General features: G+C 40.8%; 1 protein-coding gene across 4 annotated transcripts in view; it reads left to right on the top strand.

Annotated features, from left to right (window-relative positions):
• PTPRF (protein tyrosine phosphatase receptor type F) overlaps positions 1-26001 on the top strand; it is a 627213-nt gene that overhangs the window by 481907 nt on the left and 119305 nt on the right. For all 4 annotated transcript variants that reach the window (XM_032217661.1, XM_032217663.1, XM_032217660.1 and 1 more), the window contains one exon: positions 17356-17544. In XM_032217661.1, coding sequence (XP_032073552.1) covers positions 17356-17544 — 189 coding nt within the window. The remainder of the gene's footprint in view (positions 1-17355; positions 17545-26001) is intronic.

Here is a 26001-nt window from a genome sequence, read left to right as displayed (position 1 = left end):
ATTTAACATAAACAACAGACTTTTTTTCTGGCTCTTGAATTGCTGTTCCACTTTTGATCATATGGCCTTAATTGAACTCCAGCATCATGTTACTAGATAAAAGATTTATTTGTTTGTTGGTTTATTCAGTTTCTATAGCTGCCCATCTCAATCCAATTTACTCTGGGCGACAAACAATATCACAGTAATTAAAACCATAAAAACACAAAAACAAGTTACAAACATATATTCAGAAAGCACCATCACTGACTTTTGTTATGTGTTGCAATCTCCAGAAATGTAAATATTTCATTAAAAATGCTTCTTCTTACCCAAAATCTGACAGTTTACTTTTAAAATGCAATGTGTTTTCATTTGAAATGTTGAAGGTAGCATGAAATGAATGAAAAAGATGACAAAATATATTGTGAGCTATTTTTTCCTATGAAGATATGTTGAATTCAGAAGCTAAATTGCAATCAGAGTAACAGAGTTGGAAGGGATCTTGGGAGGTCTTCTAGTCCAACCCTCTGATCAAGCAGGAAACCCTATACCGTTTCAAACAAATGGTTGTCCAATCTCTTAAAAATCTCCAGCGTTGCAGTACCCATAACTTCTGGAGGCAATTCGTTCCACTGATTAGTTGTGGAATGGGACAACTTGCTACAGCTAACTCACCATGAGACAACTTGCTGCAGGACAATTTAACAATTCTATTTAATTATTTAATTTTTTTAAAAAAACTAATTTTTGTGATTCACATTTTATTCTGACACTCCTTTTGCATCCTTTCTTTAATGATTCTATTGGACTATTATTTCTTTGATATTAGTGTAACTCTTGTCCCTCAATGAGTTGGCTGTGGCGAGTTGTCCCGCAATGAATTGGCCGCAGCAAGTTGACCATGGTGAGTTGACTGTGGCGAGTGGACCATGGTAAATTGTCATAAACCCAATTAATTGTCCTAACTATCAGGAAATTTCTCCGTAGTTCTAGGTTGCTTCTCTCCTTGATTAGTTTCCACCCATCACTTCTTGTCCTGTTTTCAGGGGCTTTGGAAAATAGGTTGACTTTGTCTTCTTTGTGGAAGCCACTCAGATATTGGAACAATGCTGTCATATCACATCACCTAGTCCTTTTTTCCATTAAACTAGACATACCCAATTCCTGCAGCTGTTCATCGTATGTTTTAGCTTCCAACCCCCTATGCATCTTTGTTGTTCTTACCTGTACTCTTTCTAGAGTGCAGTATTCTTGAAAGGGGCAAAAGACAACGAAAAGAATATTTCAATCAGTTGGTGGTGACAATAATGTTAAAAACAAAATTGAACCACATTTCTTGAACAGCTAAAAATACAGTAATACAGGACATTAATAGGGGAATGAAACCGAAAGGACATGATAGATTTAATGCCTAACATCTGACAAATATGCAGTGTTAATATAAAAAGTTCTCAAGCCTTGGTGTCAACTGTAACTGAAGAGGTAATTTGATGATAAAGTATGCAGCAATAACAAAAGCTGCTGAGACATCCAGAAAAATCAGTAGAACCATACTTTTCTGTGTCTGTTTCCAGTGATAGATCATGCACCGGAACAACTGAAGTCATTTCTGTTCTGAACTGAAACATAAATCCTGACTGGGATTGATCTGGAAAATCCTTGGAACTGAGCTATCAATATTTATTTAGTGAAAAAGAACAAATTTGTTATTTAATTTTAGTGATTAATCGTGCCTCAGGAGTGTTCTAATTATAGCTTCTAAACCTGGAGGGATGGTTCTCTCTCTCTCTTGAAGAAAATACTATCCAGCCCTCATTTAGCAGTGCAAATTCTCAACATGCTTTCCTCAATCCTACAGGTGGCAAGATTTTCTCTCTCCAAATATATGCTCTATGTCAGGCAGCTTGAGCTAATGTTATTGCAGTGATAAAGTACTGAGTGTGTCTGTGTGTTTATATTGTATGGTTTAGGTTGCCATACAATAAATAAATATGTATTTATAGGATTTAAAGTTGAAACTTGTAAAGCAGGGGTTGCCAACCCCCTGGCCACAGACTGGTCCCAATCCATGGCCTATTAGGAACCAGACCATGGGCATTACAGGTAGTCCTCCGCTTACCACAGTTCATTTAGTGACTATTCAAAGTTAAAACAGTACTTTAAAAAGTGACCTATGACCATTTTTCACAGTTATGATCTTTGAAGCACCCTGATGGTCATGTGATCAAAATTCAGATACTTGTCACATAATTCATACTTATGACCATTGCTGTGTCCCAAGGTCATGTGATTCACTTTTGAGATCTTCTCACAAGCAATGGGAAAGCCAGATTCACTTGATAACTGGGTGACCAACTTATCAACTACAGTGATTCACTTAACAATGGAGGCAAGAAAGGTCGTAAAATGGGGCAAAACTTGCTTAACAAATATCTCACTTAGCAACAGAAATGTTGGGCTCAATTGTGGTCGTAAGGCAAGGACTACCTGTATTTTCCAGAAATTATTTCCCCAGAAAAGTTTTCTGTTTTGTATAGTCCATAATTCTGACACTGTGTGACTACAAGTCTGTGACGGTGGCTGTGGCTATTTTCTGGTTTTGATCTATCATCAAATGGGGTTTTTAAAGTCACTAAACTTACAATATGATAACGTTGCAGAAAATAACAGGTTTTAGACTTCTCAGGATGCAGGAAAAGTTTATTTGACAGCCAGGTTCAGAAAGTTAGCGAAATGGTTAACATTGCAAATTCTGAACAACTTTCATCATCAAAGCATGTGTTCTTATATATTTCTCAAAGGCAGCGTGACACAGAAATACTTAACTCATTTCTTATTGGTTACTTTGGGGAAAAGGCCTTATAAGTAGATGAGGGTCTTACTTCTCCTTTTGTTACAGGTATGGACTATGTGTCATTAATGAACTTTATCTAAACCTTGTGGTTTGGACTTTTGACATAGGGACGTTGGCTAGAACATCTTGTGGTTAGAGGCTGATGAGATTTTCTTTAAGCAGGCTTCTAACTGCCCCTTTTATGCCAAGTCTTATATTTTTAATCTATATTTTATTCTACTTGAATAAAAAAAAATCAAGATTAAGCACATTAATATAATAATATATAGTTCATATTGCACACATTTTGTTAGAATAATATCCATGATAGTGTATATTATATGAATGCTAATTCAGAAAATCTTGAGACAGCATGTCTGTGCCATTGCCAGACAAGATGGTTCTTTACTATGATTCAGCATGGTTCTTCTTATGTTTTCGTATTCTTATGGGATCAATAAGATATATAATACAGTATTGAATTAGTCAAGAACTTGGAAGTACCTGAGGGAATATCTTGACAGCTGTGCGCCAGGCAAAAAGAAACAGGGCAGTTCTCCCCACCTCCTCAGCATGGAATGAAAAGGGAAGAAGTGCAACTGTCAAATGCCTGTTGTTCTGTTGTTAAAAGGCTGGAGTGTGTGACAGGAAAAAAAAAGATAGCAATCCTATCTGTGGCCTTCACCATTCTGTTTCTCAAGATCCATATTCTTTTTTTCTACATCTGCCATTTCACAATGGCACTTTCATTTGCTAGCTATCATCTCTTTCCATATTTATCTTTATAGGGTCCTTAAGACCTTCCTTGCCCTTTAGGAATCACTGATAATGAAACTACTAGAATTTACAGTTGCAATCTTTATGGTCCATGTTTGCGATTGGTTGTGAGAGCTACAGTATGGATGTAACATAATGAATAACTGGTCCCTAACCCTCTAGAGCAGTGGTTCCCAATATGGACCCCAGGCCCCAAAGGGAAGCAATTTGATTTTTAATGGGGGCAATGTGAACCTTGTTTAAACCAAGTTAATGGCCTTTTAGGCTTCCTCCACATGAGTAAAGTTCACTTTTTGACTAAAGTAAGAATTATATATCACGGGGGGGGGGGGTGTCAGGATTTTAAAGATGCTTAGGTGAGGCATGGCAAAAAAAAGGTTGGGAACCACTGCTCTAGAGTCAGATATGACTGGACAAAGGAAACAATGACCTTTATCTTTGGATTTTTTTTTATTACCTTGAATATTCTTAATTGTTTATATTTATTCTTGTAAGCAACAATCCTACTTTTGGATCTGTTGGTTACTATATTCATTTCCTTTGTATTTCCCTTATAATATACTTTAAATTTTCTCTCAGATTTTTTTAATATAATAATTTTATGTTCAATTAAACAGTGTATCATCTGATTACAAATATCTTTGTAAAATAATATTTACAACAATGTTTACTACATTACCATTAATTCTATAATATTAAAATGATAATATCAAACATAATCATGATATTTGCTTCTCTCTCTTAACATATCTTCTTTATTTCACAAATCTTTTTCTTTTATTTCCCTGTTTTTAACTTCCCTGTTTATTATCTAACCATTGATAAAAATAAGCCCCATATCAAATAATATTCAGTTGGTTCTTTCTCCTTAATTGCAAGCGTTAATCTATTCATTTCTGCTCATTCTAATATTTTACTGATCACATTCTCATCTGGGAAAATCTCTTCACTTTTCTAATCTCAGATTCCGTAATACCAGAGTAATGGTATAGAATTGCCATCCATTAAATATTTAATGCTTTTTCATTTTGTAATATCTATGTATAGGTTTAAAAATACGGTAAAACATTTTATTTGGGAAAGTAAAAATAACAGTAAAGCCTTTATTGTCATTGTACATCATGTATATAACAAAATTGGTTAATAAAAATAAAATAAAAAGTTAATATTTAGGTAAGAATAAGTTTGTTTTTAGTGTTATTAGTTATGAATGATAAAAATGAATCAGATCCCTTTAGGTTTAGGATTCCCCAGCTGATGGGTATACTTGAAATTATGAGAAATGTAGACAGGTTTCCAAAAGTCCTGCTTGGGGTGCTTAATGTATCTAGAACATCTTCTATGGGAACAAACCCAATTATAAAAAATTGATTTAGCATACGTTACCTTACGCCACCGTCTCCTCCTGAACAATGCTGAGCATTAACAAAGCATTAACCTTTGTGCTTTTGTTTTGTTTTACAACAAATAGGTATCTTTCCAAGTAAGCAACTGGGCTTTAGCCACCATAATGTTTATTATCTTTAACAACATCTGAGGCCCATGTGTATTCAGAAATGTTCTTGGAATGAAATATGATGCTGGAGACTGACACCTTACTTTGAGCAGGCCAGGTTCTTGCTTTTTAAAAATTGCAATATTTCTTTAAAAGTCACAGGACAAAGCCTATACTATACCAAGGGAGATGTCTTTTGGCAAATACATGCCTCTGGAGCCATGTCAGAGACCCAATTCTTACCTTTCATTTCTTATTTCAGGAAAACCTAAAAAAGTATTTTAGAAGTTATTTATTTCAAGAACCTGGTCTAAGTAAGAGCACTACTTATGAAAAGTTGTAAAGAATCTTAGAAGACAGAGTGAAATACTGTCTCCCCTTTTATAGCGGAGTAGTGCTAAATTGTTTACAGTTTCAGCAAATAGAAATGCTTCCATTACATCTGTGCTATTATCATAATAAGATAATTACAAAGATCATTATTATTACATTTTGATACAACAGCTGATAAGGAAGAGCTCAGTGTGATGGGTCTCACTGCATCTCTACTTTCTTACTAACATACTAATGTGAAATATTTTCATGAACAGAAATATTCTAAAATTAATCAATAAACATTTAAAAGATTTATTTTGCATTGTACTTGAATTAAATTGAATACTTCATTTGACCGAATGTGGTTAGACTGCATGAGGAATTTGTCTCCAGTATGGAAGCGCTCAGTATACATTCAAAGTCACATAATAATGATGATGATGATGATATGGTCAGAAATCGAGTAAAAAAAGTAAAGAATTGGACATCACCTGGAAATGACCAATTGCATGGTTTCTGGCTCAAATATCTGACCAGTTTACATGCAATATTGGCCAGACAACTGAATGAAAATTTAAAAAATGGTCAAATTGATGAATGGTTGACAACTGGAAAAACATACTTGATTCAGAAAGATGCAACTAAAGGAACAACACCTGAATACTACAGACCAATTACATGCTTGCCAACAACCTTTAAATTACTCACAGGCATTATTGCAGATAACATTATGGATTATTTGGAAACAAATAACATCTTGCCAGTAGAGCAAAAAGGCAACAAAAGAAGGAGCAGGGGCACAAAAGATCAGCTCCTAATTGATAAAATGATATTAGAAAATTGTAAGAACAGAAAAACAAACTTAAATATGGTCTGGATTGATTACAAAAAGGCATTTGACTCATTGCCACATAGTTGGATCATAAAATGCTTAGAAACAACTGGCATTAGCAAAAATATTACATCCTTTACTGAAAAGGCGATGAAACAATGGAGAACTGAGTTGGCAGTAGGGACTGAGAACTATGGAATGGTTAATATCAAGTGAGGAATTTTCCAGGGTGATTCACTTTCACCTCTTCTCTTCATCATCACGATGATCCCACTATCAGTAATCTTTTAAAAAATGAAATTAGGCTACCAAACAGCCAAAGAAGCTGAAAAAATTTCTCATTTATTATATATGGATGATTTGAAACTCTATGGAAAGTCAAAAATAGAAATCCAATCACTGACAAACACAGTCCGAGTATTCAGCACCGATATTTCAATGCAGTTTTGCATGGAAAAATGTGCCACTGTATCCATAAAAAGGGGCAAAATCACTACATGTGAGGGAATTGAAATGCCCAATGGCCAACTAATTAAATGCAGCGAAAATGAAGCCTACAAATACTTAGCCATTCTGCAGTTGGATAACATCAAGCATGGAGAAGTAAAGACTATTGTCAGGGGAGAGTACACCAACAGAGTTAGGAAAATTTTGAAATCTAAATTGAATGGTGGAAATACAATCAAGGCCATAAATACCTGGGCAATACACAGCTGGTATAGTTAACTGGACACAAGCTGATTTGGACATTCTGGACCGAAAAACCAGGAAACTAATGACAATGCACTACAGTTTACATCCACGTGGTGATACTGATAGATTATACCTGCCCTGAAAATCAGGTGGCAGAGGATTATTACAAGTGAAGCAAACAGTTGAAGAAAAACATGCACTGGCTGATTATTTAAAAGAAAGTCAAGAACATCTATTAATCGAAGTAAAGAACAAAAATCTAGTGAAGGTCCAACAGACGAAACAAGAATACAGAAAAGATGCGATAAAATCAAGAAAGGAGAGTTGGCAGAACAAAGCATTGCATGGCCAATTTCTGGAAAAAATAAAAGATAAAGTGGACAGTGAACAAACTTGGTTATGGTTAACAGCAGGTACATTAAAGAAAGAAACAGAGTCACTAATCCTGGCTGTGCAAGAACAAGCTATCCGCACAAATGCCATTAAGGCCAAAATCGAAAAATCCTCTGATGATGCCAAATGCAGACTTTGCAAAGAAGCTGATGAAACTGTTGATCACATACTCAGCTGCTGTAAAAAAATCGCGCAGACTGATTACAAATTGCGGCACAATTCAGTAGCACAAATGATCCATTGGAATTTGTGCAAAAATTATAATATTAAAACAGCAACAAACTGGTGGGAACATAAGCCTGATAAAGTCATCGAAAATCAGATGGTCAAGATCTTGTGGGATTTTCGCATACAAACGGACAAAATACTGGCGCATAATACACCAGACATCACACTGGTTGAGAAAAATAAGGTTACAATCATAGACCTTGCAATACCAGGTGATAGCAGGGTTGACGAGAAGGAATGTGAAAGAATCGCAAAATACCAGGACTTAAAAATCGAAATTCAACGACTATGGCACAAACCAGCAGTGGTAATTCCAGTGATAATCAGCACACTGGGTGCTATTCCAAAAGCACTGGAATTACATTTTAAACAGTTAAAAATTGACAAAAATCACCATCAGTCAAATGCAAAAAGCCACACTGCTTGGATCTGCACGCATATTACAAAAATACGTTATGACGTCCTAAGCCCCTGGGTGGCGCCCGACTAGTAATCAATGCCAAATCTGGTGAAACAACTGGCCGCTGTGATACAATTCTGTTGTTGCGAATAATAATAATAATAATACCAATAGAAGAGGGAAGTAAAGAAGATAATAAGGAGAAATAATACTACGGCCATACTACATGGGTAAATACATATAGACATTAGGCAGCACTGTGAAAATTAGATGTTCAGCAGAGTGATGGCACAAGGGGAAAAACTGTCCTGTATCTAATTGTTTTGGCATATAATGCCCTACAGCACTGTACTGAGGAAAGGAGTTGAAACAGTTTATGTCTAGGATGCTCCTTCAGACCTGCGCAACATACAGATCTTCTCCTAGGCGCTGCTTGGAGTGTCTAAGCACGGGTTAACTTCAGCTTGCTGCCCAAGGAACTGAGTTTTAAAATTGATTGTAGCTCCACCTCTTGGTTGCCTCAGAGGCTCAGTTTTCAAAAAAACTCAGTCACCCTATAGGACGTTTTTTGCTGAGGCTCCAGTTCTCGAGCATCAAGCTGGACCCAGACCCTTAATTGTGATAGATTGTAGCTCCCTTTGTTTTTTATTTCTAAAGTTCCTTGAGTTATTCCTTTGGTTTTGTTAGCTTTTAGACAGTGTAGGCAGCTTAGTTCCTTCCTATTACCCCCGTTTGCATTTGGGTGCTTGCAAACAGCGAGGACAGGTTGCCTGGAGCGTTCCAGCCAAACCTCGCTCTTGAGTCGTGCTGCAAGTCGGGGATTGCGGGGGCGATCACCCGCGCTGCGAGGGGTGAGTTTCCCCCTCGCAAGGAGCGTTAGGCTCCTTGAAGCCCCGACGTTGTTCCTGGTGCATGCGCACGCGAACGGCCACCATTTTGGACAGTTGGTTTTGGCGCGATTTCTTCCTGAGCCTCCAAATCCACCGCGCAGCCTGTTTCCACTTAGCAGATCGCCATGGAGGGTAGCCCTAAGCGCAGGACCTCACTCTGGGTGACCAGACAGGGACTATCCCTCCTCTCCTTCGCAGCGGCCGCAGGGAACTTTGGCCAGCCAAGCCAACCTACCTGCCCAGCGCAGATTGGCTACCTACACCAACCAGCGCCATCCAGTCTCTCCTCACTAGAGCACAGGGCCCAGTGCCTCGGAGGCCTAGTGCCTGGCCTACATCCATCTTCCACAGGCCTGTATATTAATCCAGATACCATGGAGCAGCAGACAGGCCCTCATGGCAGCAGTGGGGAGAGACAAGAGGAGAATCAGACAGGGCGCACTCCTAGCAAACGCAGTAGGCCTAATCCTGCAGCCAAGGGTAATGGGGTGGGTGCCCCCTCTAAAGGGAAGCAGCCCAAACCTGGGATACCTTCCAAGGCTGAGGAGAAAATGGCTGTGAGATACCAGAAGGCCCTGGAAAAGCAATTCCAGAAGGCCCAGACCGCACAGCACAGAACTTCCGGGGGCTCCAGTTCTAATGAGGCAGGAGGTGAGGTTAGAGCCTCCCCCTCCTCAGGACCAGGAGTCCTTGCTATCCAAGGCCATGGAGGAGGTGGTAGCTCAGGCCATTTCACGTGGCATATCTGATGGCATGCAACAGCTGGCAGCTAAGCTGCCCATTGTGGCGGCCAAGCCTTCTACGAGCCGTGCAGCACGGCCCCAAGTGTCTGAGGCTAGGGCGGTTTCACCAACACCTACGGCTATCAGCGAAGTCTTGGAATTGGAGGAAGCCGAGATAGAGGTTCCAGTTCTCTCTGAGGATGAGAACTCCGCCCCTGAGCAAGCCACCAGTTCAGGCCTCTTCAATCCCACAATGTTCAGGGCCATTCTCACCAAGGCCCGGGCAGCGGGGCCCCAGATGGGTCTTCCGGCTCCTGCGGCCAAGGTCCCTGTGGATCAGCCCGCCAGGGTGACCATAGGTCCCCAAGATCCTGGCGCAGGTTTATTTAAAGAAGTACCTCCGCCCCTGGAATTGGTTCTGGCTCCCCAATTGTTCCTTGACATTATACAGCGGCAATGGGCACAGCCGGGGACCATGGCAAATCCTAGCGGGACAGACCGAAAGCTCTATACCATGGAGGCCCCAATGGAAGAGCTGCTGAAGCTTCCCCAGGTGGATGACCCTATTGTGTCCCTCACCTCCCCCTCTTCCCTTCCAGCTGACTTACTGGAAGGGCTTAAGGCCGAGGACAAGAGGGCAGAATCAGCGGCCCACAAGACCCATTTGGCTACCGCCTGGGCCATGCAGACTTCCTCTTCCTCTTCCTACTTTGGCAGGGCAGCCTTGTTTTGGCTTCATAAATTGCTAGCAGGGCTCCCGGCTGGAGACTCTAGGGCCAGGCAGGACGTCAATAAAATAATTGCCGCCGTGGAGTACTCCGCTGACGCCTCCCTCGCAGCCACCAGGTTTTCATCCAGGGCTCTGGCCACGAACGTCACCTCGAGGCGCCTGCTGTGGCTTCGCCACTGGCAGGCCGATGTGAAGGCGAAATGGAACGTGGCTTCCGCTCCCTTCAAGGGAGGAAAGCTTTTTGGGGATGCCTTGGATCCATTCCTGATAGAGTCCAAGGATAAACGTAAAGTGCTCCCTCCAGTCACTAAGAAGCAGGAGCGTAAGGGCAGTCCTTTCGTAAGGGTTCCTTTCAGAATAACGAGCCCTCTACCTCCTCCAGCAGGCCCAGTCACACCTACGCTCCCCCTCAGGATCGCTCCCAGGATAGGTCCTCGTTTAGGGACAGAGGCAGGCAGCAAGGGGAAGCTGGTGTCGTGCATTTCGGTGGTCCCATGGGCGTGGTTGCATACGCGGGAACTGCAGTGGTTCCTGCTCCCTCTCCAGAGACGAAAGGCCAGCAACTCCAGATGGGTGATACGAATCCCCCCGAAGAATCTCCGCTCCCTCAAGTGGTGGCTGTCAGAGGCCCTCCTCAAGGGACAGTCACTTCAGGGAGCCAGAGCACCTGATAATAACTACAGATGCCAGTCTCTTCGGCTGGGGGGCTCACCTAGGGACTTCAGTGGTCCAGGGAAGCTGGTCGCAGGCGGAGCTTGCCCACACCATCAATTGGCTAGAGCCAGACTAGCCCTGCGCTATTTCCTCGATCGGGTCAGGAGTCGCGATGTACTGATCTTGACCGACAACATAGCCGCCAAAGCTTACATCAACCATCAGGGCGGCGCGCAGTCCCTGGCGCTGATGTCGGAAGTGGAAGCTCTGGGTCGCTGGGCGGAGAGGCATCTGGCCTCGATTCGGGCAGACCACATTTCCGGCATAGACAACCTGACGGCGGACTGGCTAAGCAGAACCACCATCCAGAACTCGGAATGGCGGCTGCACCCGAGACTGTTCTGCCAGCTGTCCTGGAGGTTTGGCTACCCAGTGGTCGACCTGTTCGCCTCACCGACCAACACGCACCTGCCCCAGTTTTTCATCGGGTTCCACTGTCCCCGGGGCAGAGGGCACAGACTCTCTGCGATCTCACTGGCCTCCAAGTCGACTGTATGCCTTCCCTCCTCTTCCTCTGATCCCGCAGGTCATTTGCAAGGTCCTGGAAGAGGGGGCGGAGGTGTTGCTGGTAGCTCCACACTGGCCGAGGAGGACTTGGTTTGCCGACCTGGTCAGCTTGTCAGTATCCTAGCCGTGGCAAATCTCCCTCAGCCAGGGGGCCGTCCAACACCCAGAACTCCAATGGCTGCAGTTGGCCGTCTGGCACTTGAGGGGGACCTCCTGAGGCTTCCCTGTTTTTCTGACAGAGTCATCCAGACTATTCAAGTTTCTAGACGACCTTCCACTGTCAGAATTTACGAAGCGACCTGGTCAGCCTTCTCACGTTGATGCCTCAACCGTCAGATAAGTGCTTCATCCGCGACCATCCCACAAGTCCTGGATTTTCTGCAGGACGGTTTGGACAAGGGCCTCACGCCCAACACTCTCCGCCGACAGGTGGCTGCCTTGGGCACCATCCTGTCCACTGACTCTCAGTTACCACTTTCTAGACACCCACAGGTTCGGGCCTTCCTGAAAGGGGCTTCCAACATCTGTCCGCTTCCCATCCATAGGTACCCCACCTGGGACTTGACTGTTGTACTGCAGGCGCTTGCCGCGCCTCTTTTTGAACCATTGCGGACGGTGGGCCTATGTTACCTGACCCTAAAAACTGCCTTTCTGGTTGCCATCACCTTGGCCTGCAGGATATCGGAGTTGGTCGCCTTGTCAGTTAGAGACAACCTATGCATCTTCCACTCCGATAGAGTCATCTTAGGGCTGGATCCTGATTTCGTCCCAAAGAGTAACACCATTTTCCACAGGGCGCAGGAGGTGATACTTCCGGACTTCTGTCAACGTCCCAGGCACCAGAGAGAGGTAACGTGGCACAAGTTGGACGTTAGGCGGGCGCACCACATTTACATGAAGCGGACCACTCCCTTTCGTAAGTCAGAAGCGTTATTTGTATCATTCCAACCCGCTTCCATGGGAAAGAAGGTCACAACCTCCACCATAGGACGCTGGCTCAGAGCAACCATCAAAATGGCTTATGATACTCAGGCCAGGCCGGTTCCCCCTCGTATTACCGCACATTCTACGAGGAGTGTGGCAACTTCGGCTGCTTGGGCTACTCAAGCACCAATTGAGGAAATTTGTTGTGCTGCTACGTGGTCTGGCCCGTCTCCATTCATTCGAAACTACAAGCTTGACACGTTTGCCTCTACTGAGGCACCATTTGGGAGGAGAGTTTTGCAGAGAGTCGTGGCGACCGCCGCGGCCCCGGACAGTTCTTCTTCTTTCCTCCCGACTTTGACATAGCTTTGGCATGTCCCGTGCTTGGACACTCCAAGCAGCGCCTAGGAGAAAGAGAGTTGGCTTACCTGAATGGTCGTTCTCTAGGCGCTGCGGAGTGTCCAAATCCACCCTTGAGATGGGGCCGCGAGGTGTGTTTCACCTGTGTCTTGGACTTGGACTTAGACTGGTTCGAGTTATGGACTATTGCATCTTCTTCGTTTTTCGAAACTGAGCCTCTGAGGCAACCAAGAGGCGGAGCTACAATCAATTTTAAAACTCAGTTCCTTGGGCAGCAAGCTGAAGTTAACCCGTGCTTGGACACTCCGCAGCGCTTAGAGAACGACCATTCAGGTAAGCCAACGGTCTTTTTGTGGAAGGCAGGTGGGTTGCAAGTGTTCTTTCTGCAGTCAAAACTATTCATTGGAGTTTGTACCTGTCCAGTTTGCTTCCTATTCCAAACAGAGTTATAGAAATACAAATAATAGACTCTATAATTCTTCTGTAAAAGTGTATCAACAGCTCCTACAGCAGTCTGAACTTCCTGATTTGATGCAGGAAAAAACATTTTTGTTGTGTGTTTTTAATGATAGGTCTAATGTTAAGCGTCCATTTCATGTCTTGGGAGATTATAGAACCAAAAACTTTGAAGGACGCTACTGCTGATACTGTGCTGTCAAATATACAGTAGTAAGGATAGAGTCAATCTTGAGCCAGTGAGAATCGAACTGCTTGCAGTTGGCAGCTACAATACTGCATTCTAACTAGTGCACCACCATAGCTCCAGTAGTAATGGTGCAATGTATTGAACTCCATATGAGTTTTCTCTTAGGCTGATGTTATGCTTTGCCAGATTGCTAAAGCACCAATTGGTTGAATGCAGACAGCTAGAGTACTGACTGTGATACTACACCACATAGATAAAATTTGTGCTGAAAAGTGTGCAGTGGTTGACTGGCTGCCATTGAACAAGATTAAATGTTGATTTTAATGTGAAAGTCCTAAATCAGAGTTCCCCAACTTTTCCAACTTTGCAGACTGGCAGGGGGGGGAGAGGGAGGAAGTGGGGATGGTTCCATGCGAGTGGCAGGCAAGTGCACCATCAGTTCCATTTACATGAGTGGCGTCTGCACAAGCATGCCACTCACACAAATGGAGCACACATGCGCTAAATTGCCTGCCACTTCCGCAGCCTAGTTCCAAAAGGCTCACAGCCCAGTAGTGGACTGTGACCCATAGAGTTGGAGACCTATGCCCTAAATAACGCAGAATGACTCCACTTATATCATCCTCCCAGGGATCTGTGATTTTCAGAAGGTATCTGCTCTGCCTTAGAGACTTCAGTTTGACAGGCACTAGCATCTGTCCTCTGGAAAGGCTTTACTTCTGTTTATTCCAGGCCCTATATTTAATTTAGCTTTTCCTACCATTAATTCCACCAGTTCATATACTGGATTGTTTTTATAATGTTTTTATTGAATTTGTAAGCTACTTTGTGGGTTTTTCACTGAGGCACAATATGCAAATATTTCAAATAAATAATTATATATAAATAATAAATACTTATATTGCTTTTTTAAAATTAACAATTGTGTAGATACATTGAGAAACATGAATTGATTGGTTCTTTGCTTAGAATATTATCTCACAAAAACTGAGAAATAATATAGAAGGTTTAGGGATTACATTTGATCACTTGGAGTGTTTGTCTTCCCTGCCTTAACCACCTACTTTATATTGCTAGTGGCAAGGTAAATCAGGCACAGTTGGCTAGTTTGAAGAGAGTTTTTGTTTGTTCCTCTTTGTGTCTTGCCTTGCAAGATAAGCTGTGTCTTGTGATACTTTTGTGTATCCCTGCTTTTGTTAAAATTTGAGGCGTGTGTGTTGTGGTTAAATCAGTGCTGCTGCTGCTTCTTGTCAATGAATGCTAGCTCTGGTGTCTTTCCAGTTAAGCTGTATGTACCTTTTGTCTTTGAAAATAAAGAGAAAGCAATTTAAAGAAGAAGAAAAAACCTTTCATTTTCAGTGGTACCTTTTATACAAAGAGACTTTTTTGTTTGGTGGTAAAGAATAGATTTCTAGGGAGGGTGGAGTGGGAGATTCAAAATGTCTCAAGCTCTTACTAAATTTCAATCTCTTTTTTTTGTATTTTTTTTAAAACCCAAACCCCTTACCTTCTGAACACCAAAGCCAGATTGCAGCCCATTTATGTTGTTTTATGCTATACAATCTAACACTGAAATGGGAAGGCTGTGTCTGGATTTTTGATAGATGTGATGGGAAGGTATTTAGTGTTAAATTTGAATAGCTCAATTTGACACTGCAAGTTCATTTAGAGATTTATAAAATACAAGCCAGGACCAAAACTTTAATTAACTGAAAATATGAAGATTATGTATATACACATTACACGTGGAAGTTAGATGCAAATGAAGTATACTCAGTCAGTCTTGATCTCTGTAATGTAGAATCTTTAAATTTAGGATGCTAAGATCCTTATGGTGTTGGGACTCATAGAGAAGTAAATAATCCATCACTTTCAATTGCAGATGGTACTAGAGAAGTCAGAGTTACCTAAAAGTAGTGGCTGAGCATTTGGCATATCTGTTTGTAAGCACAATTTTTCCCTTATTCAATTAATCAATTACATAAATGAATATTTTGTAATTTTAGAAAACCTAGAAAGGAGCACTGTATTCAAAAGTTGTAATAATCCAAGGCTTTTGCCATAGAAGCAAATATTTGTCTTTATTCAAATTAGCATATCTGCTAAAGGTAAAAAGGAAAACTGTCTTATTTTGCTTAAGCATTTTCTAAGAAAGATTTTGAGGTTTTAGTGTTTTAAAAAGCCCATAAGTTCTGGCTCTTTTCCCATATATTTTGCCTGTCTTGATTGTAATTCATGGTTAGAGGAGAATAGTTTTTTAAAAAAATCTTGGAAGTATGAGCTGATTTTGGCAGTTGTTATCAAAAGCTGCTCTAGAGCGCTTAGGGACTTTTTCTAAGAGAATCCTCATAATACTAGCTATGTTTGTCTGTGAGAATATAATGCAGCCATTATCAACATAATTATTTCTTTCTATTCTTGATTTTTTTTAATGTTCACCAATGTGATACAAGGCAAGGAGATATATTACGCATTTTCAACATATCTCAGGTGTCCTCAACTGTCAGGAAGAGTTTTTGGCAATTTCCTAGTGTGCATCCTAGAAACATAGGTTTAGAAGAGAACTAAGAGAAATCTAACTCCATGCACACTTCTGAATTCACTACACCATCCAAGAGAGATCGCTATCCAAGTTATTTTCGTTTGTTAATGCAGTATTCATTTGGCTATCCAGCCTTGCAGTTACTTTGGTTTGTTAATATTCATTTGTTCTTTGGGTTTTTAAAGAATCAACCTTTACTGGAACATAGCTGGCTGCTGTGCTTCCCTCCCAATAATTGGCCAAGTGTTCCATCTCTCAGGCTGGGGGGTCAAATACTACGCCCCTCAGATAGGGTCCGCAACTTGGGAGTCCTCCTGGACCCACAGCTGACTTTCGAACACCATTTGTCAGCTGTGACCAGGGGGGCATTTGCCCAGGTTCGCCTGGTGCACCAGTTGCGTCCCTACCTGAACCAGGAGGCTCTCACAACAGTCACTCGTGCCCTTGTGACCTCTAGGCTGGAGTACTGCAATGTGCTCTACATGGGGCTGCCCTTGAAGAGTATTCGGCGACTTCAGCTGGTCCAGAATGCAGCCGCGCGAGCGATCGTGGGTGCACCTCGTTTCACCCACGTAACACCTATCCTCCGCGAGCTGCACTGGCTGCCTGTTGATCTCCGGGTGCGCTTCAAGGTGCTTGTTGTCACCTACAAAGCCCTTCATGGTATTGGATCTGGATACTTGAGAGACCGCCTACTGCCAATTACCTCCACTAGGCCAATAAGATCCCATCGATTAGGCCTCCTCCGAATTCCATCAGCCGGTCAATGTACAATGCAACTACCCGGAGGAGAGCCTTCTCGGTGGCTGCTCCGACCCTATGGAACAAACTCCCCGTGGAGATTCGTACCCTCACCACCCTCCAGACCTTCCGCATAGCCCTTAAAACCTGGCTGTCCCGACAAGCCTGGGGCTAAGATTTCAACCCCACCCGAATAGTATGACTGTTGCGTTTCTTTTAACGATGTACTGTTTTATGTGTGTATTTTTGTCTTGTACTCCCCTCCCCCTTGGATTGTGAGCCGCCCTGAGTCCCCCCAGGGAAAAGGGCGGCATATAAATAAAGTAATCCTAATCCTAATCCTAATAGAAGATAAATCAGAAGAATTCAGTACAAGATACTTGCTTGTTTTATCCATGCATGTTGCATAAGGATTAAGCCAGAAACATGCATAGAACATTTGAATTGTTTTATTCTGTATTAACAACTAATTTACTGTTCAGAATCCAAAGTAGAAGAAATGTCTTCTGCCTATTAATCAAACATGGTTGTGTCGAAGTCTTGATTGTCCAATGCTTGGAATATGGAAACTCGCCTCCAGTTTTCCCATCGCTGACTTTTAATTGGATTTCTTTGTTTGTTTTTCTTTCAGAGAATCAACTTCCTCCTGGCTTTCCAACTATAGATATGGGCCCCCAACTCAAGGTAGTAGAGAAGGCCCGCACTGCTACAATGCTATGTGCTGCCAGCGGCAATCCTGACCCCGAAATCTCCTGGTACAAAGATTTCCTTCCGGTGGACATAGCTGCTAGCAATGGCAGAATCAAACAGCTTCGTTCAGGTAAAAAGTTTTTCCTATCCTGAAACCTCTGTTATGTTATGTCTCCCTCCGATTCCATTAATGGATTCTGCTTTCAGGAAAGAAGAACACACATTACTAGCAGCACTGTTTAAAAATTACAGGTTGGGAAAAAAAGGTTGCTCAGTTAGTCCATGGACGGAGGCAATTAAGAGCATCTAGTCAGTTTTCAAATATTTATTGTAATTTTGAAACATGTTTTGGATTCAGAGACTAAGCTTTGTCATTGAAATTTGCAGTTTTAAATTCTGAACAACTATGTCCACTGGCTATAAAATCTTATCCTCAGCACTGAAAATCTTTTTTCAGCTGAAAGACGTTATAAGATTCTGCAAAAATGAGTTGTAAATCACACAGCACCTTAAAATCATACTATGTATATTATTAATAATTTAAATATTTTAGTCTGATTGTAGTAAAAGGAATTAAACATTTCAAGGATGCTATTATCTCCTCCTAAAGCTCTGTCCCTGGTAATGAAAAGCTATATCAGTGATGCCGGGGAGAGAGGGAAGCAAAGGGAAGGTTGCTGCAGCTATAAGTGGAGTTTCTGCTTCAGTCAAGAAATCATGCATACCCATAACAGTGTGATCAATACCTATATCCTAAAGTATATTGCGCAGTTACAAGTTTATATTTAGCTCCTTGCTGACAACTGTTAAGACTATGAGATCTTTTCATATAAAACAGTGAGCAATAATTATGCTGATATATTTACATTTTATGTGATTTCACAGTGACCTTTACCTTCTTCTCAAGATGTGTGTGGTGAAAGGAAATAACACCCTCATTAATTTAATTTGAAAGGTGCTACACAGGCAGCATTTGGAAAGCATGCCATTGGATACTTATTTTCCATGCTTTTAAATATATTTCTGTATCTGGAATTGCAAATGAGTAGGGCAGCACTTGAGCACATGGTAAGCTCTCAGTAACATTCATTTCACGTAATTTCATTGCTGGTAAGCAAGCTTAAGAGGAAAACCTGAGTTTAAAAGCAAAGCACGTTTAACATTGCCATCATGTCCTAAATTTGGACTGGTCTTTTTTCCTTCTATATTGCAAGCATATTTCCAGAGAATTTCATTTGGTATTCACACACTATTCTAATTTTCTCTAGTTATTTAATTTCTGAAAGAGACATTAGCATATTTAAGATAATTTATTCAACTATAAGCTCTAAATCAATATTTACATATAGCCTAATAAATACTACAAAAGAGAGTTTGTGGTCATTGTTTGTAAGGACAGAGAGGAATTCAGATAAGTCCAAATAGTATATTCATAGAGACCATAAGTAGATGCTAAATGAAATTTAAGCTTTTTAGATTTTTATTTTCAGACAAATGTGTGTAAAGTCCATCAAGAAGAAAAAGAGTTCTAAGTCTGAAACTTGTAACATAGGCAGCAATATTGTACCTGCTTAGCTACTGAAAACTTTGGTTTCTTCAGACACAATGGAAAAATATGTGTCTTCTGGCAAAAGTAAGCAAAGATTATACCAAGAGTGATAGGTGCCTTGGATACAATCCCAAAACAACTAGAGCATCACATCAGCATTGACAAATTCACCACCAGTCAGTTGCAAAAGGCAGCTTTTCACCCAACAGTTGAATTCCCGTGATGATACTTCCAACACCGTCAAATATAAACATCTGCCTATACCAGGTCCTTGAGATAGACCTGATAGGTGGATAAAAATGTCAAATCCAGTCGGAAATTCTGGCTGACTGTGCAATGAATCATATAATAATTCCAATCAATGCTGCTGTACAGTTCTCTTAATAATAATTTTCTTACCATTAAATGAATGGTTAAATGACTCATCTACGGGGTAAAGTGGGCACAACTCTCTGGGATTCTGCATTTTATAGACCCGGGATGGCGAACCTACGGTACGTGTGCCACAGGAGACATGAGGAGCCATTTGTCAGGGCACGCATGCACGCGCTGGCCAGTTGAGTTCAACCTTTTAAAGCCATTTTTTGCCCTTCCCAGGCTCCAGAGGCTTTATAGCCTCCCCCGCCTCAGTGGCCCTCTTGTTGTGCAAGAAAAACCAGCCCTATGGGCAAAGTGGACATTCAGGAACGGACTTCTGTTTTGCTTGCAGTTTTTTACACTCCATAGGCTTCAGGGAAGCTCCTGAAGCCTCTGGAGGGCCTCCAGGGTGGCCTCCAGGGTGGGGTGGGAAGTGCCTGTCATGCATGCATATGCGCTGGGGGCGCGCACATTGCATTATGGGTGCAGCACGCCCACACATGCCCCCCCCTGCGCTCCCCCCACTTATGGCAAATCAGCCAGAAAAGGTTCGCCATCGCTGTTATAGAACTATCATTCTGCTGTCCATTGAATTATTTAGTCTAAAATGAGGTAATAAATACAATTTTAGTTAATAGCAATAATGTTCCACTTTAACAGAACTGTTCGGCTTCCCATAATCATATACAAAGATAACATACAGGTAGTTCTCAACTTACATACATAATTGAGCCTAGAATTACAGATGTAAGTCATTGCTATTGTAAGTTGAGGCATCACATGATCATATCTGAGCTTTTGACTTTTTTGTGTCATTCACATTAAGTAAATGTGGTAGTTGTTTAACAAACACCATGTGCGCTAAACCAATGTTCCCCTGATGGCTGTTTTTTGCCAGAAAGAGAAGTAAATGCCAGAAACCAGCAAAAAAAAAGTCACAATATGGTCATGTGACCACAGGATGCTGCAAACAGCCATAAATGTGAAAGAATTGCAAGCATCAAAAATGTGGCTACATAACCAGGAGAGGATGCAGCTGTTCTAACTTTAAGAATAGGTAATAAATAGCCTTAGGAGATTAATTGTAACTTCGAATGTTTGCTAAATGACTGGTCGTAAATCAAGGGCTATCGATATTTCACAAATGTGATTTAAGTGGGAGCATGGTATCACAGTACTTAAAAGTACATTTATATTTTAAATATCATATCAATAAGCTTTTCGTTTTCTTTCATGCATTTACTGCATTTATTCAAACTACTACTGGTTTGGACGAAAACTCCCCTGCAATTTTGTATGGATTACAGAGATTCAAACAGGACAATACTTAAAAACAATGCTACTTTCCAAAATACAATAACTATATATTTTCAGAAATGGTAGGAATGGCAGAACTTGGACATTCAGTTTACATTTGATTATAGATATGTGATTAAATAGCTATTTGGGATGTAAGAGCCAAGGTGGTGCAGTGGTTAAATGCAGCACTGCAGGCTACTGCTAGATCAGCAGGTCAGCGGTTCAAATCTCACCGGCTCAGGGTTGACTCAGCCTTCCATCCTTCCGAGGTGGGTAAAATGAGGACCCAGATTGTTGGGGGCAATATGCTGACTCTCTGTAAACCGCTTAGAGAGGCCTGAAAGGCCTATGAAGCGGTATATAAGTCTACTGCTATTGCTATTGCTATTGGTTTCAAAACGTAGGCCAATTGTGGAAGAATTGCTGTATATGCATAGTTTCCCATTTTATTTCTTGATCTGCAAGCAAAGGAAAATAAAATAGGAAGAGGGATTTTAAAAGACTAGCAATAGTATCCCTCTGCTCCAAATTGATTGGTGGTATAAAGTATAGTACAGCCTTTATTGTCATTGTACATCATGTATACAATGAAATTGGTTAACAAATTGGTTATAAAACTTCAATGATTATAGTTGTATTTTTATCACACGTTTCTATCATTTAGTGTTGACACTATTGTTCGTAATATAATGTTTTGAAGCACCATAAAATCATATAAAACATTTTAATACCAAAGAGAAAATTGTGGCAATAACCATGTCACAGTAATAATATTAATGAACCACCATGATAGTGAACATAGTGAACTTAGCTAAAAAATGAATGTGTCAGGCACAATCAGCCCCATACATGTAGACTTCAAACTAACTACTTTATTGTTCTCTGCCTATATTACAGAAATCTTCCCAGCCTGGCAACTTTCACTTGGAAAAGACTAGGCGAGGTTCAAAGGCATTCACTGGGGCTTAGAACTTGTGCTTACATAGTGAGCCCATGCTAATTCCCTGCCATGTCAAAATAAGAATAGGTGCTGATCCAGAGACAATATATGGGGTAATGCTGCAGATCAAAACCATATACATCATAACCTTATAGCTAAATTAGAATTTAATAAACTGAGATATGAACAACATCTGTACATCAACAATAAATAAGAATAAACAGTATATTTGTATTAATATATTAAGCCATAAACATGTTTTATAAATCATAGTGTTTTAGCTGTGCCTTGTACTAAACTAAAACTAAATAAATAGGACAATATATTGTGTGGATCAGCCAGTAGCCACTAGTAGAGAAAGACAATTGATTAATAAATTAAAAATGGCATATCTTGCTTATTTATATTTATAAATTTAGTTTTAGATTTTTATCCCATCATATATAATACTCCCTTTTCCTCCTATTTTCCCCACAACAACAATCCCATGAGGTGGGTTCCGCTGAGGAAGAGTGACTAGCCCAAGATCACCCAACTAGCTTTCATTAAGAGTCACACATCATCAGTCTGAAAGTAACTAGAACTGTAACAGCAAATGCTAATAATCAAAAATTATAAATAACAGCATATAACAGTGAGTACATAATGTGTATCTGTGAGTTGCATTCAGTTTACTAGGCAGCAAATTGGGCAAGATTTGAATATGAATGCTTTCTTGTCTGCCCCATAATAATAAGTCAAAACTGGTATGATTATTATTGTGGGCAGCACCATTGTACTCTATGCTGTACAAGATGTTTAGCTTTAGTTCCACTATAAATGTGAATTATAATGCCTGGAGTTGCTTTGGAGGTGAGTTGCTTTGGAGGTGACTAATATATTGGTTAAACAAATAAATATTGCTAATGTATTAGGGAAGTACAATAAATACTAAGCACTTATGAAAACCAGGGCAGAAGTGGAATATTATTTTAATAGGATCCAGGAAAGTATGTTTATTGTGTGAGATAATTGATCCATTTAGTTCAGTGTTCCCTACCATAACCCACATCACAGTTCAAACTGGACAGTGACAAATTGGGGCAAGTTCCGAGAAAGGCTTTAAGACAATGAAGTGTAATAGCCTACCCCCAAAAAATGATTGAAGGAAAATATGATAGTAATTTTCAGTTATCTGAAAATTTTTCTCAAAGAAGGAATGGAGATATTCTTTATTACTCCAGCAGGAAGGATCAAATCCAATGGATAAATTATAAGTACGTCCAGGCTAAAAGTCAGGAGGAATTCTCTGATTGGATACAAGCTACCAACCAGGGTGCTACCAAAGTTGTGAGTTCTCCTTCACTTGAAACAGAGACTATTTGTCAGAGAGTTTTTAGTAGATCCTGAATTGGAACCAGGCAACACAAGTGGTTGGTGAGCATGCATGCAGCTCCATTAATGCAAGTGGCAGGCACTCACATGCAAAGCTCCATTTGTGCGAGTAGTATGCAGACACATTCGCACACACATCTGCCACTCACATAGAACCATCCCCTCAAACATACACACCAGGCCGCAAAGGTTGGGGACTGCTGGATTAGACGAGACAACTTCTAAATTATCTTTCAACTCCATGGCTCTATGGTTTCTAAGAAAATGCCCGCGTTTTTGCTTTGGTGGCTTGTGGTTGAGATAGCTCTGTGGCAATCCTGACCATTAAAAAAAACCTGGAGACTTCTGTGGAAATAAGAACACATTTTTAAATTGCTTAACTGTTGTGATCTAGGAACTGGCAAGAAAAATCTAAAAATTCTTCAGACCTGAAGAAAGATGAACCAACTGCACTTTAGGGAATCCCTTTTGAGTGTGTATGGGATTCTTCAGTTTGTGTAGGCAGTTAATTCCAGGTTTTTCGGTGGCTATGTGAGTGTATCCCAAGATCAGCATCACATCCAAGTGAGAGCAACTTAACAGGTGCTGTTTCACTGACTGAAAGACTGATTGCTGCAATCTGTAGTGGAAAGTCTCAATGCCAGTTAACTGCAGGTAGGAAGAAGATAGGGTTTCAAGTGTTTTAATTACAGTAATAATTGGCAGACTGGGGAGAAAAGTGAGCATTCAGCAGTTTTTCTGTTGTGCAAGAATGAAGCAATAAACATCATTTTTCCTGTTGATATGACTTGGAAACCATGCAGGCTTTTGTGATGTGATCTGCTCCTTTGAGGTGAATAGGATAGTAGTTAGAGAAATAGATAAATAGGCAGATTTATTATGTAACAAAATATTCACTTTTACAGCGGGCAATATGGGCTTTCTTTTTTCCACACCTATCCGTGAACCAAAGCACTGGCAAAAACAATCTCACTGTAAAGTGGAGTCAGAATAACATCATCTTGGCTGAGGAGAATGCCAGACAAAACAGCTGGAACTGTTTCCACTGATTAAAAGCAGCAGCTATACTGCCCAGAGGAAAAGGCTCTAGAAAAGAGCAAGGGACGAAAATAATAAGTGTAAATAATTTAACCATTCTTTAAGAAGCAAGTTAAAAGTGCTTAAAATCTGCCTTCTTTGTATTTACAGAAACTCTTTGAGTATCTTTCTTTGTCACCCATTGGGTGATCTGTGCTGTGGATAATGGAATGTGGGGAGCAGTTAATCTCAGATACACAGCATTTCTATGGTTACTGGTATTTATTGATCAATACACGGAACATGATTTGAGGCTTTGTGTCCTGTTTAACCCTCTCTGTCTGTTTAAACTCTCCGGTTTTTTTGCTTTGTTTTGAGCTTTTTGGTAAGTGCTTGGTATTCAGATGTGCAAAATCTGCATTAAACCAACACATACCATAAACTACCTAGAAATTAGATCTGCATGAATTTTCCTGCCCTTACTAACAGACTTCATTTGCACAAAATAAAACCAAGGGGACAAAATCGGGGATCAAAGGGGGTTGCTGTCAGTTTACATATGCAGTTCTCTTTCTGTACCACTAGACAATGCTATTGATAAGGGTCAAGACTGAGCAAACGTTTCTATAAAAACCCCTCTTTGTAAGATATGTTCATAGCATGTGAAACTATTTTGAACTCCCTTTTAAAGAGGGTACCAATTCTCTCCTTGGCCTGCTGCACAACTATGCAAAAACATGCCTCAGCCATTAGTCCAAGTGAAAGCTAAAAGAATGTCCTCTGCATTTATATTTTAAAACTGAATGGTGCAAGGCAACAGTTTATGCTCAGGAGGAACCTACTACAGGAGTTAACCTACATTCATTGATTAGCTTTCCAGTTTCGGTTATGTAATCAGATTTTTGTCCCCAGTGGTCCAGGTAATCTTAAACCAAGAAATGGTCTGCCAACTACTACCATATTTTTTTTCTCTTTACTCACAAACACATGTGTGCATACACATATTCTTATTGTACTTTACTGACACTTATGCTCCCACAGCCCCATCTTCTGGCAGAATAAAAGGGCATGGCTCCCAGTTGCTGCTCCATTTCAGTTGTGTCAATGAATGATAGTGGTTTGCCAACATCCTTTTTTTTGGGGGGGGGGAGAACCAGGGATATGTAAATTGATATCAGACTTTGTGTTCTTGGGGGAGCTTTACTAACCAATCTAGGGCAATGTTACTGCACATTTTTATATATTATTATACCTGTTTCTCTAATACGGATTCTAGCTTTGAAAAACTTTTTCGTTTCGATTTTCTCCCTTTTCTCGTTGTACTAACGCTTCTCTTTAATCTTATTTGCATTCAAATTACCTCACCAGGTGGTACACCAATTAGAGGTAAGAATGCTAAACTGTGCCTCAAATGTTCGTATCACTACATTTCTTTTTGCCATGACACGTTTCAGCAGTATGCCATCTCCAGTTATTCTTTCATTCCAAACTCTGTCGGTACACAAGCTCATCTGCCATTCCTTCCCACACGTGTTTGCTTTTGTTTATTTTTAGTGTCTGGCACCTTGTAGAATCATCCATTGTAGGCCTACATAGGTCAAAGGGGGTTATTCAATGGAACATTTGTGAATTGGAAGGTGCAATTCTGGCTCATGCCGCAGACGGTTCTCTGAGCTTTCCAATTCAGTTACTGTCTGGAGTACTGAGTCTAGGGAGCTTTGAAATGTCCGCTGTGGTTTCTGTCTGAAGGGTGCAGTATTTTCACAAGAGAACAGTAATGTTCTTTCTTCCTTACTACTGCTGACAAAAGCTGAACAACTAAAAATAAAATAATTCTTGAAAGGTCACTTAGGAAGCATGGACTTTCTTTGAGGGTTATAAGTGCATCTGTCCAGCTTGCCAGACCTTTCAATATGAAGGTAGAGGGAAGAGATACAATCCACCCAGCCCCATTCTCTCTGAAACTTAATACAGCCTTATGGCTATGGCTCAAAGATTTGTTGAGAGTAAAGGAATCTGACATATATCTGGTCATCTTAAATATTATGTTG

Source organism: Thamnophis elegans, chromosome 5, assembly GCF_009769535.1.
Source record: "Thamnophis elegans isolate rThaEle1 chromosome 5, rThaEle1.pri, whole genome shotgun sequence".
In the NCBI taxonomy this organism is placed as follows: domain Eukaryota; kingdom Metazoa; phylum Chordata; class Lepidosauria; order Squamata; family Colubridae; genus Thamnophis; species Thamnophis elegans.
The sequence above is the reverse complement of the archived record's forward strand: the minus strand, read 5'-3'. Positions and strand labels throughout refer to the sequence as shown.